The following is a 20,096-nucleotide window of genomic DNA, read 5'->3' as shown; positions in this document are numbered from 1 at the left end:
TCTTGCCACAACATTTCGTTACATTAGGCCATAACAGATCTCAACTCAAGTTCCAGGTCATTGAACAGGTGCTTCCCCCTAGGCGCAGAGGTGACGGCGTACGCCTACTGAAGATAAGGGAGGCCTTTTGGATCCATGAACTTCTAACTCTTACCCCCAGGGGGCTCAATAAGGATTTGTCATTCCTGTGATAATTTTAGGGAGAACTGCATAAGATGTACCACATTGTTCTTGTTAACCTTGAGTTTTTCACTCTTGGAGTGTACATACTGTATATGTGTTTTGAGCTACAGTTTTTGCATGTTATTTAAGGGAGATCCATTTTCTTTCATTATCATGGTACTAATTTTGTATTCTTTATGTTGCAGAACGGCTCCTCCTTATGTTAATGACTGATCATCATCCTCCACTGCCCACAGCCTGATCCACTTACACCTGTTCGCCCCCTGTCACATTTCCAGGCTTATTATTATTATTTTGTCCTGCACGGCCTCCATCCCTCATCCCACAGTGGAACGCAAACTGCCCTGCTCTGGAACTGCTGTTGGAATGAATGAAGTAGCCTCTGACATGCACATCCTGCACCGTGGAAGGCACGCTCGCCCCCGGTTTCTACAGCCACGCCTCCTCCTATGGCTTCAGGAAATCGCTAGAGGCGCTCGACACGTTGTCACTTCTGGTGACGTCACTGCTATCCGGACACCGCCTATCGCTTCAGTCCACTTCCAGGAATGTTACACCAGCGGTTCACCCTGATTGGTCTCCTGGGATATTAGGTCTGACCACATATACTAGGCTTTCTCCTCCCTTGACATGGCGACCTTAGGAACCAGCGGCGGATACCGCATTCCACGCCTGTCACACTTCCTGCTCTCACTACTGGGTAGGTTTCTACATATATCTGCTGGTCCATATTGGATAATTCCTTATGAGGCAGATGTTCTTATGGCTGTTTATCTCCCTTTTACCTTTAACTATATTCCTAGCAGTCTGATACGTCACACTTATTAGACAACTATGTGCTCTCTGTTGCAGTGTTTTGGATTTTCAGATGATTATGAATTTCATAAATACCTTATGACATTTTGTTTCTAGTACTTTTTATGCTTTTGTCTGATATATGTAGTTTTTACTTTTATTTCTTTATGCTGCAGTACACACTGATGAAGGTCTTGAGGACTGAAACAATTGTACCTGTGTTGGACTGCAATTAAATACTTTAAAATTATCCCTGTTTAAGTGCCAAGTTTCATTTGCTATTTGAATGGCTTTGGACCCTACTTGTGCACCTATTCCAGCAGTGCTGCTGTTTTCTTCACTATTATCTGAGAAGAATTGGTGAATAGGCATGAGCGAACATTTCAATGTTCGGTTTGGAAAAGTTCGCCGAACAAATTGATATTCGCCAAATTTATTCGATCATTTCCGAATCCCATAGGAGTCAATGGGGGGACCAAAAAAATTCATAGCGAACACCTAGAAATGAGACCAAAAGCTGCCAAAACACATCAAATTAGGTGTAGACACCAGGGAAGTGCCATCAATTGACCCAGAGTACAAGTACTATAATTATTACTGTGACAGCGACATATATTCAGTTGCGCTTTACATGTCAAAAGGGGTCACCAACTGGTACAACAGGAGAGAGGACTCTGCCTGCGAGGGCGCACAGTCACGGACGTGGTTTGTGGAACTACTGTGCCACGGACCCCGGAGAGCTTGGAGGGGCGTGACTAAGCGAGCACCGGACTGTTCACTAGAGCCTCTGATGGTGAGGTTAGACTTGGCTCTCGATGAACACCAGGTGCCACTCCAGGACAGACCAAAGGACGCGCAGCAGCTGGACCCAGTAGGATAGACTAGATGGAGCAGCAGGCAGAGTCTGTATCAGGAGTGCAGCAGGCAGAGTCTGTATCAGGAGCGCAGCAGGCAGAGTCTGTATCAGGAGCGCAGCAGGCAGAGTCTGTATCAGGAGCGCAGCAGGCAGAGTCTGTATCAGGAGCGCAGCAGGCAGAGTCTGTATCAGGAGCGCAGCAGGCAGAGTCTGTATCAGGAGCGCAGCAGGCAGAGTCTGTATCAGGAGCGCAGCAGGCAGAGTCTGTATCAGGAGCGCAGCAGGCAGAGTCTGTATCAGGAGCGCAGCAGGCAGAGTCAGTATCAGGAGCGCAGCAGGCAGAGTCAGTATCAGGAGCGCAGCAGGCAGAGTCTGTATCAGGAGCGCAGCAGGCAGAGTCTGTATCAGGAGCGCAGCAGGCAGAGTCAGTATCAGGAGCGCAGCAGGCAGAGTCAGTATCAGGAGCGCAGCAGGCAGAGTCAGTATCAGGAGCGCAGCAGGCAGAGTCAGTATCAGGAGCGCAGCAGGCAGAGTCTGTATCAGGAGTGCAGCAGGCAGAGTCTGTATCAGGAGTGCAGCAGGCAGAGTCTGTATCAGGAGTGCAGCAGGCAGAGTCTGTATCAGGAGTGCAGCAGGCAGAGTCTGTATCAGGAGTGCAGCAGGCAGAGTCTGTATCAGGAGTGCAGCAGGCAGAGTCTGTATCAGGAATGCAGCAGGCAGAGTCTGTATCAGGAGTGCAGCAGGCAGAGTCTGTATCAGGAGTGCAGCAAGGACTGGTATGCAACCTTACACAACTTAGACTGCAGAACAGGAAGGTTCCACTACAGCCAACCCAATTGATGGAGACCCAATCAGGATTCCCCACATTTAAAAAAAATAGTGGCAGACGTCAGCAAAGTGGCATCAATTTCACTACTGTAGAAATAGTGTAAATAAGACCCACACCTCTTCCAGTACAGCCAACCACGGAGATGAAGACCTAACCAGGAGTGTTCACATTGCCCTAAATGAGGGCCTAACACCACCGAAGTGGCATCAATGTCATCAGACTACAAGTAGTTTAACGCAGACTCATACCTGTCCCACTACAGCCAACTCAGGAGATGCAGACTCAATCAGAAGTGTTTACATTTAAAAAAAATAGGGCCTAAGACCACAATTTCTGTGGCCAACAGTTTGGAGATGGTGGAGCTCAACCTCTTAGCTTTGTCATGTGTAGGATGAAACAATATTTTACGTGACCACAACAGCGGGATTGAGGGCTGGCTGCAGTGCTGAGAGAGGGCTGAGTACGGTGAAACGGACAAACCGATAGACCGTGAGTGAGGTGCAGGCGGAGATGTTACGGTGGATTGAGAAATGTGTGGTGTGCTCAGAGAAACAAACACAGCAGGCCTGTCTGCTTCACTTACAGCTGACGGGCTGTCACTCAGCCTAACTGCAGCGGGTATACAGCTGGTTCTGTCGGATACCTGCGTGACACAACTTGGAACGGTAACAGAGGAGGAGGAAGAAGCAGCAGAGGTGTTTGATGGGGCGGCTGATGTTTATTGAAAATCAATTTAGAGTTTATTATGTTTGCGTACCAGTTTGGGGAGAACAATATCAGCACCAAATGCTCAATTTCACTACAGTATAACTATAGAAATGCATGGAGACCAAAACCTCTTCCACTACAGTCAACCCAATGGATAGAGACCCATTTAGGATTCCCCACATTTCCAAAAATTAGCAACAGACGCCAGCAAAGTGTAATCAATTTCACTACAGCAGAAATAGTGTAAATGAGACCCACATCTCTTCCAGAACAGACAACCCAAGAGATGAAGACTTAACCAGGAGTGTTCACATTGCCCTAAATGAGGGCCTAACACCACTGAAGTGGCATCAATTTCACTAGAGTATAGGTATTGCAAAGGAGGCCAAAACCAGTTCCACTACAGCCAACCCAATAGATGGAGACCCAATCATGATTCTCCACATTTCAAAAAATTAGTGGCAGATACTAGTAATGTCTAATCAATTTCACTACAGTAGAAATTGTGTAAATAAGACCCACACCTCTTCCAGTACAGCCAACCCAGGAGATGGAGACCTAACCAGGAGTGTTCACATTGCCCTAAATGAGGGCCTAACACCACCGAAGTGGCATCAATGTCATCAGACTACAAGTAGTTTAACGCAGATCCAAACCTGTCCCACTACAGCCAACCCAATGGATGGAGACACAATCAGAATTCTCCACATGTTCCAAAATTAGGGCCTAAAACCTGCAGCAGCAGCAAAGCAGGCACAAAATCCATATGCAATTTCAAGAGATCAATGCACACTCAAAACAACAACATCGCCTACTCTGTACAGTCTGCAATTGGGGTGCAAAAGTCCTTGGAGATCCATGACTTGCTCATCTTGATGAAAGTTAGGCGGTCTACACTTTCAGGGGACAGCCGGGTGCGCTTATCCATCAAGACACTACCAGCAGCGCTGAACACATGTTCAGAGAGAACGCTGGCTGCCGGGAATGATAAAACCTCCAAGGTGTGAGAGGAGAGCTCAGGCCATTCATCCATTTTTGAAGACCAAAATGTAAAAAGGTCAAAATCCTCCCTGATGGTATTCATATTAAGCTCTAGATACTCCTCCACCATCCTCTCCAGTCGTTCACCACGTGTCAGACTTGTACTCTGTTGTGCTGGTGCAAAAAAAGTGTGAAAGGACTCCCAGAAATTGCTTCTGCCACTTACTCTGCTGCTGCTAATGTTTTGGCATTGACGAACTGACATGCCGGAGGTTGAAAGACTACAGCTGCTATGCACACTGTGTGCCTCACTGTTATCTTGGGTAAAACCTCTATTAAGGTTGCTTAAAAGTTTGTTTCGATACTCCAACACAAGCGCGTTCCTTTCCAGGGCGGGAAGCATCTGGCAAAATTGACTCTTATAACGTGTATCTAACAGAGTGGCAACCCAGTAGTCAGCACTATTTCGAATCCTAGCTATACGGGGATTACGTTGTAGATAGTGCATCAAGAAGGCACTCATATGGAGGGCTCATCCAGGAGGTCCAAAGCCAGGCTGTATTGTGGGCTGCGTAACACTGATGCTTGTTTCCTCCGTCCCCTCCTGGCAATCACATTCAAACACGTTCAAACGAGAGGGAATTATTATCCTCTTCATCCTCTGACAACTGCTCGCCCATCACCTCTTCCTCCTCCATTAGTTCCTCGGCTCTTGCAACTCCACTAACTGATTGCCTGGTATCACCAAACCCCCTCGATCGCTGTAATCCACCGTCACCTGGCATCCACCTGTGTGACGACAGTCTGGAAATTTAAGACATTGGTATATCTTCCGCATCCTCCTCTTCTTCTGGGTCCACCACATCTTGCTGCAGGTTAGTTAAAGTTTGCTCCAGCATGTATATGACCGGAATAGTGATTCTTATGATGGCATCGTCAGCGCTAACCAGTTTAGTAGCCATTTCAAAACCGTGCAGAAGGGTGCAGAGGTCCTCAATCTGTTCCCACTCCGCAAACGTGGTATGCCCCAAGTCCATACTGCTTTGCCCCAAGCTATACGTCATGACATACTGCGTCAGAGCTCGTTGCTGCTGGCACAGTCGCTGCAACATGTGCAGAGTGGAATTCTACCACGTCGGCACACAGCAGATCAACCTGTTAACTGGCACGGACAAAGACATCTGTATCGATGCAAGTCAATGACATGAGGGGTGCGAACGGTGGAAGTGAGCACACAGCTTCCGTACTTTGTGAAGCAGCTCATCCAGGCCAGGATAATGGTGGAGAAATCACTGTTCCAAGAGGTTGAGGACGTGAGCCATGAAAGGCACGTGTGTGAGCTTGCCTCGGCCTAGGGCCGCTAACAGGTTCCCTGGCTCTAGGTTCAGCGGAGACAGCCATTGCTCAAACTGAGCCTGGAGAGCTGTCCACAACTCTTCACCTGTATGACTGCGATCTCCAAGGCATATTAATTTGAAGACTGCCTGATTACGGTGAGCCCTGACTGCGCAGTATGGAGATGGTGTGCATTCGCTCCGCACCCTTGCAACGCGTGTCTCGTTAAGGCAGAGGTTGAGTGCGCAGGTGGAGGCCCTAGAGAAGGTGGAGGATGCAGAAGCAGCAGAGGAAGTGGGAAATACAGAGGTTTCTTCTGCAAGCGTTGGGGATTCCAAGATTTGTTGAGCAGCCCCTTCCCCGCCTGCCCCCACAGCCACCAGAGTCATCCAGTGACCAGTCAGCGAGATGTAACGCCCTTGGCCATGCTTACTCGTCCAGGTGTCTGTGGTGAAATGCACCCTGGCACACGTAGAGTTAGACAAGGAATGGGTGATGTTGTCTGCGACATGCTGGTGTAGCGCAGGCACAGCTTTCTTAGAGAAGTAATGGAGACTGGGCAACTGGTACTGGGGGACTGCGACGGCCATCAGTTTTCGGAAACCGTCTGTATCTACCAGGCAGAAAAGCAGCATTTCCGTGGCCAACAGATTGGAGATGGTGGAGATCAACCTCTTAGCTTTGTCATGGGTACCATGAAACAATCTTTTATGTGACCACAACTGCGGGACCGAGGGCTGGCTAAGGTGCTGAGAGAGGGCGGAGTATGGTGAATCGGAAAAACTGGTGGAGCGTGAGTGAGGTGCAGATGTTGTGGTGGATTGAGAAACATGCGGTGTGCTCGGTGAAACAAACACAGCAGGCGTGTCCGTTTCCGTTACAGCTGAAGGGGCTGTCAGTCAGCCTGACTGGAGCGGGTAAAGAACCAGAGTTTCTGCGATGGGAGGCCTGCGTGACAATACTTCGCACAGTAACAGAGGAGGAGGAAGAAGCAGCGGATGTGTTTGATGGGGCAGCTGAATGTTGTTGAGGTGCGCTGGTCCGTATTTCAGCACTGTAAGATTCCCAGTGTAAAGAATGTTGTTTGAGCATGTGAACGTTCATGCATGTAGTAGTCAAATTATTGCAGTTTTTCCCTCTACTGAGTTTTTTATCGCAAAGTTTGCAGATAACGTGAGTTGGCACATCCTTTGCAGTGACAAAAAAGGCCCATGCTAGGCAACCATTGCTGCCCTTGCGAGCTGCAGGCCCGTGACCGCTGCAGGCCACAGCCACGGTTGTGGCTAAGGATGCAGTGCTCCTCGTGCTTGCATCACTCAGTGTCTGCGCCATAGGGCAAAATGTAACCTCCTCATCTTTCTCCTCCAGCTACTTGGCTGCGTGACTCTGGGTTCACACCAAGTAGGATTTTCAACCTCGTCATTATCCAATGTGTTATCCCATTCATCGCCCTCAGAGTGACCCCTCTCCTCTTGTTGCCTGACAGCACAGTACAGTCCGCATAAGCCTCAGGTATCCAAGTCTCATCGGGATCACCTCCCTCCCCTGCGGTTAACGTCTAGTGACGAGGGTCAGGAACCTGCTCAGATCCTACTTCTTCCTGCTCCGAAACCAAGCTAAAAAAAATTTGGGCATCGGTGCAGATGCTTTCCTCCCCTTGACTCTGTGACGGCTTGGAGTACACTTCTGATGCCCATGGTGTAGAATGGGTGAAGAGTTCTACAGACTCACCCATCTGTGGCTCGCTACAGTCAGTTGAGCAGTTGGCCAGTTGTGACGCGGGGGGATGCATGGGTAATTGGGATTCCACCTCTGTGGACTGTACTACGTGTGCTGTTGTGGTGGAGGAAGAAGAGGAGAGGCCACTGGAAGCTGAGCTTGCCATCCACTGGAGCACCTGCTCTTTCTGGGCCTTTTCAACAAGGCGTATCGCTGTGCGGCTGCCAAAGGAAGGGAGTACAGTAGGCCGTCTACTAACATAAGTTGTCAGTTGTCTTTGGATAGGACCTGTTTGTGTTGGTTCACTAGTGCTTTCTCTAACATTCCCACGTACCCCACATACACCAAGCATATTCCCCCTTCCACCACGCCCTCTCTTTTTCCCACTCATGTTGGTCAGATACAGTGGTAGGAGCACGCAATTAACTAAAGAAAAATATGTTTTTCCTCTGCAATAGCTCAGCACACACCTGGATTTCAGCGATGCTCAATGACAAGGTAAGATATGGCCTGCGTATAACGTTACTAACAGACAAAATAAATTAGTTAGTGTGCATGAGGCCAATAAAACCTACGAGATATTCTCCAAACAATTTCAAACTGAGATGTCCCCTGCTGTATTACTTTAGGAACTGAAGACATTTTTTTTTTTAATGTGGATGAGGCCAGTATGACATAGAATATATGCTCCCAAATATTTCAAACTCAGATCTAGCCAGCTGTATCACTTTGCTCAGAGCAAAAGATATTTTTGGGTTACTCAACATAACCTCTGCGTCCAGCTGACTTTGACCGCCACTGACGTAGTAACTGGCTTATAGAACTGAATGACTTTTGGCACAGGACAAAATATTTTTTGGACTGGGCATAGCAAGAGAAAAAAATTATTTTTTTTACACTGAAACCACCTGAAGTTCAACTCCACTAAAATAGTATCGGACGCTAAAAAAAACTTTAGTGCACACAGCTTTCAATATCACAATAGCAACAGAAAAAAAACAGATTTTGTGCTCTGCAATAAGAAGCTCTGCAGACTGTGCAGAGCACAATATCAAACACGCGAATGTGATCAAGCAAGTGCAATGCACCTTTTCATTTAGTAAGTGCAAAAAAAGATTCAAGGTATACGGAGACATGGAGCTCTATACCAGCGGTGCACAGCACTATTGTATGGCATGGGCCCTCTGTTTCTGTCAGAATCTCAGTACTTGCACAAGAACACCAAAAATGTGCTGCACTAGCGGTTGCAGAGGTACACAGGCCAGGAATTATCTACACTATCTGACTACCACACAAGAGCCCATCTATCTAGCTAATATCTCTCATTACACAGGAGAACACTGAGCTGCGTCTGTCTCCAGCAGTGACATGGATATAATGGTGCTGAGGGAACATGGCCGCTTTTTATATTGAGAGGACATGTGATTTCAGCAGCCAATTGCAGAATCCCTTATGTCTGGACAGTGTAGATGCTTCCTGCACTATGATTGGCTGGCCGCGCTTTACTCCGTTAAAGTTACCGCCCACAGGAAAAAAAAAAAACAGTGCGCCGCTGATCTGACCTGATCTAAGCTCTCCACAGCCCCCACACTCACCTGGCACATGTCACCGCCCATCATACACTTGCACTATGCTAACAAAACTGTTCAAAACACCGTGGTTGCTCTGTATTCGCAGTCCCGCGCAAATTCGTCAAACTTTTCCGATTTTAAGAAAATTTGCTCGCCTTTGCGATCACGAATCCAAATGTGCCATATTTCATGCCGAATTTGAAACTTACGAACATTCGCTGAACAAATTTGATCAACACTATCTGTGACTTCTCTACATTTAGTGGTTGCTACTCACCTGGGCGGTTATCTGTAGAAATCTCCTCTTTACAACCCTCATCCTCCCTCACATATGTCTCTGTAGTATTAATATGGGTCAGATCTTCACCCTGAAACAAAGATTGTAAAAGTCACAGACAGATGGAGAAGTCCCATCTATGATCGGCTCTAATCCTGCCATCTCCAACGTTATCATTACACAAGTATAAACCATATAATATTGGTGGATAAAACAAGACCGAACACAAGACCTTCACAGCCGTCTACACAGCACTAAAATGCTCGGGTGCTCGTTGCTCACGACGAGCAAATCGTGATGCTCAGGTGCTCGACCCGAGCAACGAGCCCAATGTAAGTCAACAGGAAACTCGAGCATTTTTGGAAGTCTGGAGGGCACCTAAAAATGTGCCAAATCGATGGGAACAGTGCTAAAATGGTATGGGAACAGCATGGGGTAGACCCCTTGAAGCATCTCTGACTCCCAGGTCACTGCTGTGAACAATGTTGTCAGAGTATTACGCCACTTTTAGGGACTCACAATAAAACATACAAATACAAAGCCAAAATGGATTTTCCTGGAAAAAAATGTTAAGGAACATTTTTTCCAGGGTAAAGACTTCTTTAAAAGGCAAAATAAATAACCAAAAACAAAAATGCTGCTCCACACCTTGGGCTATGTTCACACAGTGTTTTTGCACTTTTGCATTGCTTTCAATGGTGAAAAATAATAATTACATGTACCGGTGAATATATTTGTAACATTTTACTACCTTATCTGGTCATGTGGTGTGTGAGACATGATCAGACACATTCTGTTTCATTGATGAAGGACGGATTGTGAAAGTCACAAAGCCTATTTTTACAAGGCTATCAGGCAGCCTTTACTATTGTTAGAGGGCCATCAGCCGGCTATGCTTTGTTGTTCCCATTATTAAGGAGTGGGTCTCCTATACTGTTGAAGCAGCAAGTTCAAGGGCTGCCAAAAATTAGGATGTACTCCAATACCCCTTTGAAGAGACGTCAAGGAGGTCCCCATTAAAAAAATTGTTATCATTGTTAAGGAGTGGGTCTCCTATACTGGTAATAACCATGCACTAAGTGCATGGGCTGAAAAACATTTACTGCAGTATGAACATACTGTATAACATACAGAATGTTAGAGGTAGGCCTCTAAAAAAAATTTCCTATTGGCATCATAAACACCCTTAAAAAAATTAAGTGGGTGTTGCATCACGGTCACCCTGGTGATATGGTGGTGGAGGATGAGAAGGAGGAGGAGGACAACAGAAAATAGAAAAAAAAATCAGGAAGCGTATACCCATGTCTGGGTGTAAAGAGGTGCATTGGAATAGATCCTCCCCCAAAAAATGCCACTGGATTTGACTTTATTTTCCGCTGCTATCATCCAGTGGTGTTGAGAAGTCTAGCCCAATCAAGCCCTTGTTCATTTTGATCAGAGTCAGCCTGTCAGCAAAAACCCACTCTGACAAAATGCTAGCGGCAAGGCAGACCAGGACCTCCAAGGCGTAGAGAGCCAGTTCCTGCAATGTGTACAGATTGGATACCCAACAGTAATAAGGCACTGAGGAATCACGGAGTACGTTGGTACGATTGGCAAGGTACTTCTTCAGCATCTTCCAAAATATTTCCTTCCTTGTCAGAGTACCAAGTGCATCAGGGCCTGGGCGCTGGGAGGGCCTGAGAAAACTGTCCCACACCTTTGACAGTGTTGCCCTGCCTCTGCTGCATAGTATTTGTGTCTCCTTCGCCTATACTCTTTGGTTGCCCAAGGAACGTTCTCCTTGTAGCATGGGTCTAGAAGTGTGACCAATCAGTAATTACTGTCACCCAAAATGTGTACAACGCGAGAGTCATGGGAAAGGAAGATGAACATAAAGTCAACAGCCAAGTCTTCCCTGTCTTGACCAAGAGGACGACTGTCCATGCTCTTCTCCTCCACCTCGTTTTCCCTCTCCTCAGGGCATCCATGCTGAACAGACGGTATGACTGTTGTGTGGGTAGTACTGTCTGTAGCGCAGGAAACAGCTCCTGTTTCTCCTCCTCATCACCCAATTCGAGTTGAGATGAGATGAGGCTGGGCTGTGCGGAATCACCCTGTATGGTTCCTTGCTCCATCTCATCGTGCTCTGCCTGCAATGCCCCCTCTTTAATTGTGAGCAGCGAACATTTCAGTAGACAGAGAAGCGGGATGGTGACGCTAGTTATGGGGTCATTGCCGCTCACCATCTTGGTGGAGTCCTCAAAGTTTTGGAGGACAGCACAGATGTCAGACATCCATGCCCACTCATCAGCTCTTATGTGCGGAGGCTGACCTGAATACTGACGGTCGTATTGAAGCTGGTACTCAACAACAGCCCTCTGCTGCTCACAAATCCTTCCTTACATCTGCAATGTTGAGTTCCAATGCATGGTGACATCGTACACCATTCGGTAAACTGGAAACTGGAAACGCTGCTGAAGCACGGCGAGGGCGACGGAAGCTGTAAGTGACTTTCAGAAATGGGCAAACATGTGGTGCACTTTCACAAGCAGATCAGACAGATCCGGGTAGGTTTTGAGAAACTGCTGAACCACTAAGTTGAGCACATGGGCCAGGCATGGTACGTGTGTGAGGTTGCCTAGCTTCAGAGCCGCCACCAGGTTCTGACCATTGTGACACACGACCGTGCCTGGCTGTAGGTTCAGCGGAGACAGCCACAGATCTGCCTGCTCTGTTACAGCTATCAACAACTCTGCAGCAGTGTGCGGTTTGTTCCCTAAGCATATTAGCTTCAGCACAGCCTGTTGCCGCTTGGCCGAGGCAGTGCTGCAGTGCTTCCAGCTTCCGACTGATGTGGTCATTTGGGAGATGGAGGATGAAGAGGAGGAGGTACAGGAGCTGTAGAATGTGGTAGGATTGATCCACTGCCAGCAATCCTAGGCGTCGGGAGGACGTGTTCCATCCCAGGGTTCGACAGGATCCCGGTTTCCAATATATAAACCCAGTGTGCTGTCAGCGAGATGTACCGTCCCTGGCCAAAAGCACTTGTCCATGTGTCCGTGGTTAGGTGGACCTTCACATTAACTGCGTTGTTGTGGGCACAGGTAATGTTCTGGGACATGTGCTTGTGTAAGGCGGGGATGACACACCTGGAGAAATAGTGGCGGCTGGGGACCGAGTACCAAGGGATGGCAGCCGCCATTAGGTTATGGAAAGATTCCGTATCCAAGAGCCTAAAAGGCAACATTTCAAGTGCAAGCAGTCTAGAAATGTGGTAGTTTAGCGCTGTGGACTGTGGGTGGTTGGCTACATATTTGCGCTTGTGTTCAAAGGACTGCGGTAGGGACAACTGAACGTTGGGACAAGGACGTGGTTGCTGATGGTGCTGGTTGCGAGTGTGCAGCGACAGGAGCAGGGGAGGAGGCATCTTCGCCTGCGCCATGGACAGGGGATTGGCGTGCACGCACAACAGCGGAAGAGGCAGTGATGTCACCTGCAGACACCATTTCTGGACCCTGGCGTTCGACCCAACTTGACGGGTGCTTTTCTGTCATGTGCTTGAGCATGCTGGTGGTGGTCAGGCTGGTAGTTTTGTGCCCCTTGCAGATGTTGCAAATGGTCTTTTTGGGGTTAACAGGACAGTCTTTAAAAAAAAGCCAGACTCTGGAAGACCTAAGTTGGACTGGCAACTTCCTTTGTGTTGGTGTTCCGGGGAGCAGTTGCCCACCTTGTGTCTGTGGACACCCCACTGCTTGTTCCTGCCTGTTGTGATGCTACACCTCCCTCGCCCTCTGTGCTGCTTTCCTACCTATGCATGTCACCTTGCCAGGTTGGGTCAGTGACTTCATCGTCCACCACCTCGTCTTCCTCGTACGCACCCCGGGCCTCATCCTGACTTGCTGGTAATTGTGTATCATCATCATCCACCTCTTGCGACAGTAATTGCACTTTCCCACCGTTGCCTGTGTGTAACCGTGGTTGCTCAAATATTTGGGCATCGCTATATGCAATCTCCCCTTGCCCCGCTTGAAGCGAGTCAGTCGAGAGGCCAGAATCTATAAATGGAAAAGTGAACAGCTCTTCGGAGTGTCCAAGTGTGTGATCACCTCTCTCCGGGCACTCGGCATGGTGGAAGGAAGGAGGATCAGGGTGAGGAATATGTGGTCAAGACTCATGGCTACTGAGACTGGACCATGTGGAAGACAGTGTGGTGATGGTGGCAAACTGTCTGGAAGCATTATCCGCTATCCAACCAACAACCTTTTAACATGGTCTGGCTTCAAGAGTGGTGTTCCGCGGCCCCCTAAAAATTGGGACAGGAAGGTAGTTCGACATGATGTGCATGATTTTTGTGCTCCCTCAGCAGGCCTAGTTTCATCTTGCCCATGGCCTTGGCCTCTATGTGCACCACCAGCATCACGGCCACTTCCCCGTCCCTTGCGCATTTTAACTGGAGTGTAATATTTGGCACGCTCTAAAAAATTTGACTATTATTACCGCAGTATATCGGATCACGTCTGATGATGGACAAGTTTCTCTGCTTCCACAGTACAGCAATGTGAACAAAATAAGAAAAAAATCCGGCTGTATTCTGCTAAAGTAGATTAAGCAAAAAAATATACTGTATGGAATGTGCCACTCAGTTACTTCGTATTCTCATATTAGATCAAAATCAGCATTGAAAAGAGAACCTAAAATATAACTTTTAATAATACATTGTATTAAAACCGATATTACCAAACATTACCAAAATCCATGCATACCCATTACATGGACAAAAATAGACTAAAAATAAACGTCCAAGGGTCGTACATCAATTGTCACCACAAAAAGTCAATAGTTAATGTGAAAGTTTGATAATGAATGCTTAGTGACAGTGGTCACCTTACTAACTGGACCATAAGAAATAGAAACAATCTCATCCACAGTCTTCAATGTCGATAAGGGGCAAGTAGTGGACCAGCCATTCAGTAACAGACTTTTTACAACCAGCAGGGTCCCAGTTAGATGGAGCAGGAGGAGAGACTCTATTAGGCCCTATACAGGCTATTCTATCCCTCAACCACAGAGACATTGAAGACTGTGGGTGAGATTGTTCCTATTTCTTATGGTCCAGTTAGTAAGGTGACCACTGTCACTAAGCATTCATTAACAAACTTTCACATTAACTATTGTCTATTTGTGGTGACAATTGATGTACGACCCTTGGTCGTTTATTTTTAGTCTATTTGTGCCCATGTAATGGGTATGCATGGATTTTGGCAATATCGGTAAAGTTAATTAGTTTAAAAACAATATATTATTAAAAGTTATATTTTAGGTTCTGTATTCTGCTAGCAAGCAAATGGAGCAGTAAAATGGTGTACGGCATTGCTGTTTAAGCAAATAAATGGATTAAGAGCAAAAAAAAAATAGCCCTGATATCTAGGGCTTTGGATATCTGTAGCAGCAGCAGACCCTATTCTGCTGTATACAGTGTCCACAAACTCTGCCTGCCTAACTTCTGCTATCACCAGTAATATATGCAGGTGCATTAGTCCTTAGAAGGACTGTTAGTTCAGATGGGTATACATAGCTGTGGAATACCTAATACCTCATGAATAAGATACTAATTCTCTCCCTAGCTCAGCAGCACCTCTCCTTACTCTGCCTGTCTGAAGGATAGACTGTGACGAGCATAAGGTCACCGAGTTTGATATAGACCCGATGACTCTATGCGGCCAGCCAATCACTGCGATGCCACAACTAACATGGCAGCGGCATTACAGTGAGAGGCAAGCAATCTCCAAGTTTATTCGCTGTTAAAACAGCGCCAAACATGCAGGGCGGGGACTCGAGCTCCCGCCCGAAAATCCAGAAAGTACTCGCCGAGCATCTCGAACAGTGAGATGCTCGGGCGAGTACCGAGCAGCTGCGAGCACGTTCGCTCATCACTAGTCTACACATAATAGGGGAGATCTCATGACACCTTCTCTCCATCTACCTGATGATCCTGAGTAATATTGGGATCTTCTTTTTTACAGTCCTGTGGAAGATGAGGATGTGGACATATTTCTAGTGTTGTCCTCTTACTGGATAGATCTGGAGGAAACACAAAGGGAATGAATTCATTCTTTACATATAGATAATTATAGTCTGTGTGTATTCAGTCTTGTCTATTACCTGGTGATGTGAGGGGCTGGGGAACCTCCATCATGATGTCCTTGTACAGATCTTTGTGTCCTTCTAAATACTCCCACTCCTCCATGGAGAAATAGACGGTGACGTCCTGACACCTTATAGGAACCTGACACATACAATGATACAGTCATCACCCCGATACCTTCATAGCTTTACTATAAAATGTCCCAATACTCCCAGCAGTTTCACCTCTCCAGTCAGCAGCTCAATCATCTTGTAGGCGAGTTCTAGGATCTTCTGGTCATTGATGTCCTTATGTATCAGGGGGTGAGGTGGAGGCCTCGTGATTGGGCTCCGGGATCTTCCCCATCCCTCAGACACAGGGTCCTGACGGCGCTCACTAGAGGTCTTCTTCACTACTGTGTAATCCTGGTTATGGAGAGACACATTAATAAATCTCACTACAGACATTTCCAGAGTCCTCACCTCTCCAGTTCTGTCCATCTGTTATTCCCATAGATAAGAATGATGTAATATGACATCATCAGAATCTCTCACCTCTCCAGTAAGCCGGAAGAGGATCTCTAGGGTGAGGTGTAATATTTTCTCTGCCATCTTGTCTCTGTCCATATCCATCTTCGATGGTTAAATCAGAAAAATTCTCTTATATAGAAGATCTTCACTGAGAGGATCCGATATTGTAGAAACCTGAATCAAAAGATGAGCCGATGTAACATCATAAAAATCATGTGTAATAATACAATTACTGGAGATAATAAGGGAAATATTTGAGGAGATTTATTTTCTGCAGTATCTAGTTTTCTTCTTTACATCTAATAATAAAACCTATTACAATAAGCAGTTTTTTCCTCGGAGTCTGCAGCTGAATACGTTTCTCATAGACTCATCTTCCATAAAGCTAATTCTCATCTCATTTACCGACACTGGAATCGGTATTAGCAATACTGCAGGAGATATTCATTACACGTAATATGAGAAATAACTACTTCATGATGAGGACGACATCTTCATCTTCTACTACATCTACTTCTTCTACACATATTTGTCCAGAGTCCATCACTGACTACATCACCACCTGCCGCCTATATGAATGTTTCCCATCTTCCCCGGACTGTAATCTTCTATCACATTAGATCTCATGTCTGATTCACACACAAAAGTTTGAGGCTTTTATAAAAGCTTTTTTGTTTGCACAAACACCTCGGACAGAAATTATTTGATACTAAAGGCTCCATGTACAGTGTTTTATAGGGTTTATTTCTGGCCTTAGGCTTTCCTATATTACTAGAGAGAAACAGTTGAAATTGAAATGTTTTAAAAGAAAATTGGCACCAACAATTCTTGTAAAAAGAAAAAAATATGGAAAAAGCATAAAACATATATTTTATTATTTTCTATATAAGAAAAAAATAACTCTTTTGGGCACCAGAACATAGATGTACACCGCAGAGATGGCACAGGTGCGGCTGCAACAAAAACCCTGGCAGTTTAACCACTTGCTGCTGTGAAATGCAAACATGTCATATAAGAAGGTTTGACAGAATTCGGCTGTATGGGGTCTTTAGTGTTACACTGACAGGCAGGGATAATACACGCACTACAGTAATCAGAGGCTTGTATGTTGTATGATTGCACTAATGAGAGTTGTTTCAAAAAGTTTAAAGAAATGTTTAACGTGAACAATATCAGTTTTTGCAACAAGAAATATCCTTCACTATGGGGAAAACACTGCACAATGTTAGGTAAATCACGTCCACAACAACTTTATTATACTCTATTATCCTATACACAGTGGAATAGATAGAAATCACAGGTCCCACAGCAATAGCTGAAAAGGGGAGGGAAAAAAGTGTGATGAGAAATATATACATCAGATAGTCGGCACAACACTTTATGAATGCTTCTTCTGTATTATATAAAGCCAAAAATAGTTGAGGGCAACAACTTTCATTGTGGATCAAGACTCATAAATTCTAATACCTACAATATGACACCTAAGAGTCATGATAAGATCCAAAAGGAGTCAGTAGTTTTAAAGATAAGCAAAATTTTTATTAAATATTAAACATACAAATACAGTAAGAGGACTGTGATCATTTGAACATCAGAACAAGAGTAAAGTTACCCATAAAGTTTTAAAACGAGGTCCGGATAAAGGTTCCACAGAAAATGCAGTGCAAGTCACAGGTGAGCAGGGGGGAAAAAGAGGAAAGGGGATTCAAAGAGCCTCATAAGTCACACAATACTCGATATCTGCCATATACCCTACATCATAATTGTACCTATAAGTTGCATATTGCATATATAATATTAAAGTGACTCAGGATATAGGCAGAAAACAGTTACTATTATTAAAACATGAATTTCATAAGGCATACCATGAATACCAAGTCCCCAGTTCAAACTCAAAGGTAGTTGTACACAATACTAGTCATGGAATGTGTAACGGGTCCGGGAGGCGGAACCTCTGAGCTATTATACAAGGGGGCGGCCCTTGTAAGGGAGCGGGTGGCAGTCTCTGGGTGAACGGACAGGGAGTTACGGCAAGTGATCAGGGCAGTCTCTGGGTAAGGGGTAGGTACGACCTGTGATGGCAGAGCCTCCGGGTAAGCTAGCAGGCAGATGGTAGATGTGTGCTCCCAGGTGAGCAAGCGAGAGTCTCTGGAATAGCAGGTGGTCACGGCACGTGACGGCGGAACCTCCGGGCTGGCAGGCAGGTAGGTAACGGAGAAGCGCTCCCAGGTGAGCGGGCAAGAGTCTCTGGAATAGCTGGTGGTCACCGCACGTAACAACGGGACCTCCGGGCTGGCAAGTAGGCAGGTAACGGAGATGCGCTCCCAGGTGAGCGGGCAAGAGTCTCTGAGATAGCTGGTGGTCACAGCACGTGACAACGGAGCCTCCGGGCTGGCAAGCAGGCAGATAACGGAGAAGCGCTCCCAGGTGAGCGGGCAAGCTGGTCCATAGACAGACTGACCGGAGTAGTAAGGCAGACCGTCGGACCTCAGGCAAGCAGGCAGGTAGCTGATATGCGCTCCCAGGTGAGCGGGCAGGCTGGTCCTTTAGACAGACTGACAGGAGTAGTAAGGCAGACCGTCGGACCTCAGACTGGCAGACAGGTAACAAGTATTCAGGCAGGAATCAGGCAGGTAACTAGCAGGAAACTGGCAGGTAACTGGCAACGGGACCTGAGGGCTGAAGCACAGGTGAGACACAGGTGCAAACAACATTGCTCGGGCACCTCCATTTTGGAGGAGGTGCCTTATATATGATGAAGTCCTCCGGCCATTGGCCGGGGACTCCTTAGGACGGTGCGCGCGGCCCCTTTAAGAGGAGGGGAGCGCGCGCGCCCTAAGCACAGGGGCCGGGAAGGAGCGCGCGCTGAGAGCAGAGCGGGAGGAGGACGCCGGGAAGGAGCGCGCGCTGACAGCAGAGCGGGGAGAGGACGCCGGGCACGGAGCAGAGCGGTGAGGGGAGCAGCGTCCCTGCCTAGCAGAGGGCAGGGACGCCAGCGCTACAGTACCCCCCCCTTTAGGCCCCCCCTTTTTTAGGCCAGACAGAAATTTAGCTAGGATGAGAGGGGCATGGATGTTCTCCCGGGGCTCCCACGTTCTCTCCTCAGGACCAAACCCCTTCCAATCTACCAGAAAAAAGGTCTTTCCTCTTACCCTTTTGGTGGCAAGAATGTTCTCTACCTCAAACTCGTCCTCAGCAGAAACCGGAGCAGGAGGCGTACCTGTAGACTTGGAAAAAGAGTTAAGCACTACAGGTTTGAGGAGAGACACATGGAAGGAGTTAGGGATCCGTAAGTTGGCCGGGAGTTTCAATTTATAGGCCACCGGGTTGATCTGACTGATGACCTCCAGTGGGCCGATGAACCGAGGCCCTAACTTATAGGAAGGGATCTTGAGCCGGACATATTTGGACGAGAGCCAGACTTTATCCCCAGGGCGGAATTGAGGAGGGTCCAGACGTTTTTTGTCAGCGTGTCTTTTCATACGCTCGGATGACAGAAGGAGTGCGGACCGGGTACTCTCCCATATGGAGGAAAATTTGTTAACAAGAGATTCCGCAGCCGGATTGTCCGCCGAGGTGGAGACGGGAAACGGGATCCGAGGATGCTGACCGTAGACTACAAAAAACGGGGATTTGGAGGAAGACTCGCTCTCGTGATTGTTGTACGAGAATTCGGCCCATGGCAGGAGATCCACCCAGTCAGAATGGTGGGCATTAACGAAGTGCCGAAGGTAACTGGTCAGGTTCTGATTGATCCGCTCCACTTGACCATTAGACTGTGGGTGGTAAGCGGAGGAGAAGTCCAGGGTGACGTCCAGCAATTTACAAGTGGCTCTCCAGAAACGGGAAGTGAACTGTACCCCACGATCCGACACGATGTGACGGGGCAGGCCATGAAGACGGAAGATGTGGCGGATAAAGTCTTTAGCCAGCTCGGGTGCAGACGGAAGACCTGGCAGTGGAATGAAGTGAGCCATCTTGGAGAAGCGGTCAGCGACCACCCAAATGACCGTACAACCGGCAGAGACGGGTAGATCAGTAATGAAGTCCATCGCAATATGCTGCCAGGGGGCAGCAGGTACTGGCAGAGGTAGGAGGCGGCCGGCCGGCAGGTGTCTCGGAACTTTGTTGCGGGCGCAGGACACACAGGCAGAAACAAAGTCTATTACATCCTTGTGCAGGTTAGGCCACCAGTAGTGCCGGGTA

The 20,096-nt window shown here is 47.2% G+C and overlaps 2 protein-coding genes across 3 annotated transcripts in view; one reads left to right on the top strand and one right to left on the bottom strand.

Annotated features, from left to right (window-relative positions):
* Window positions 1-20,096, top strand: part of LOC141270496 (uncharacterized) — a 462,326-nt gene that overhangs the window by 254,036 nt on the left and 188,194 nt on the right. The window lies entirely within an intron of this gene.
* The window catches only part of LOC141271758 (uncharacterized), a 64,820-nt gene that overhangs the window by 16,501 nt on the left and 28,223 nt on the right, over window positions 1-20,096 (bottom strand). For both annotated transcript variants that reach the window (XM_073681864.1, XM_073681865.1), the window contains exons 2-6: window positions 15,915-16,064; window positions 15,606-15,785; window positions 15,399-15,522; window positions 15,220-15,317; window positions 9,255-9,345 (exon numbers count right to left, since the gene is read on the bottom strand). In XM_073681864.1, the coding sequence (XP_073537965.1) occupies window positions 9,255-9,345; window positions 15,220-15,317; window positions 15,399-15,522; window positions 15,606-15,785; window positions 15,915-15,992 (571 nt within the window). In that variant the 5' untranslated portion in view covers window positions 15,993-16,064. The remainder of the gene's footprint in view (window positions 1-9,254; window positions 9,346-15,219; window positions 15,318-15,398; window positions 15,523-15,605; window positions 15,786-15,914; window positions 16,065-20,096) is intronic.

This window comes from Phyllobates terribilis, unplaced genomic scaffold, assembly GCF_046119375.1.
Source record: "Phyllobates terribilis strain yellow unplaced genomic scaffold, ASM4611937v1 Scaffold_5__5_contigs__length_657084704, whole genome shotgun sequence".
NCBI classification, from domain to species: Eukaryota; Metazoa; Chordata; class Amphibia; order Anura; family Dendrobatidae; genus Phyllobates; species Phyllobates terribilis.
Note: the sequence above shows the minus strand (reverse complement) of the source record. Positions and strands in the feature narration are given on the sequence as shown.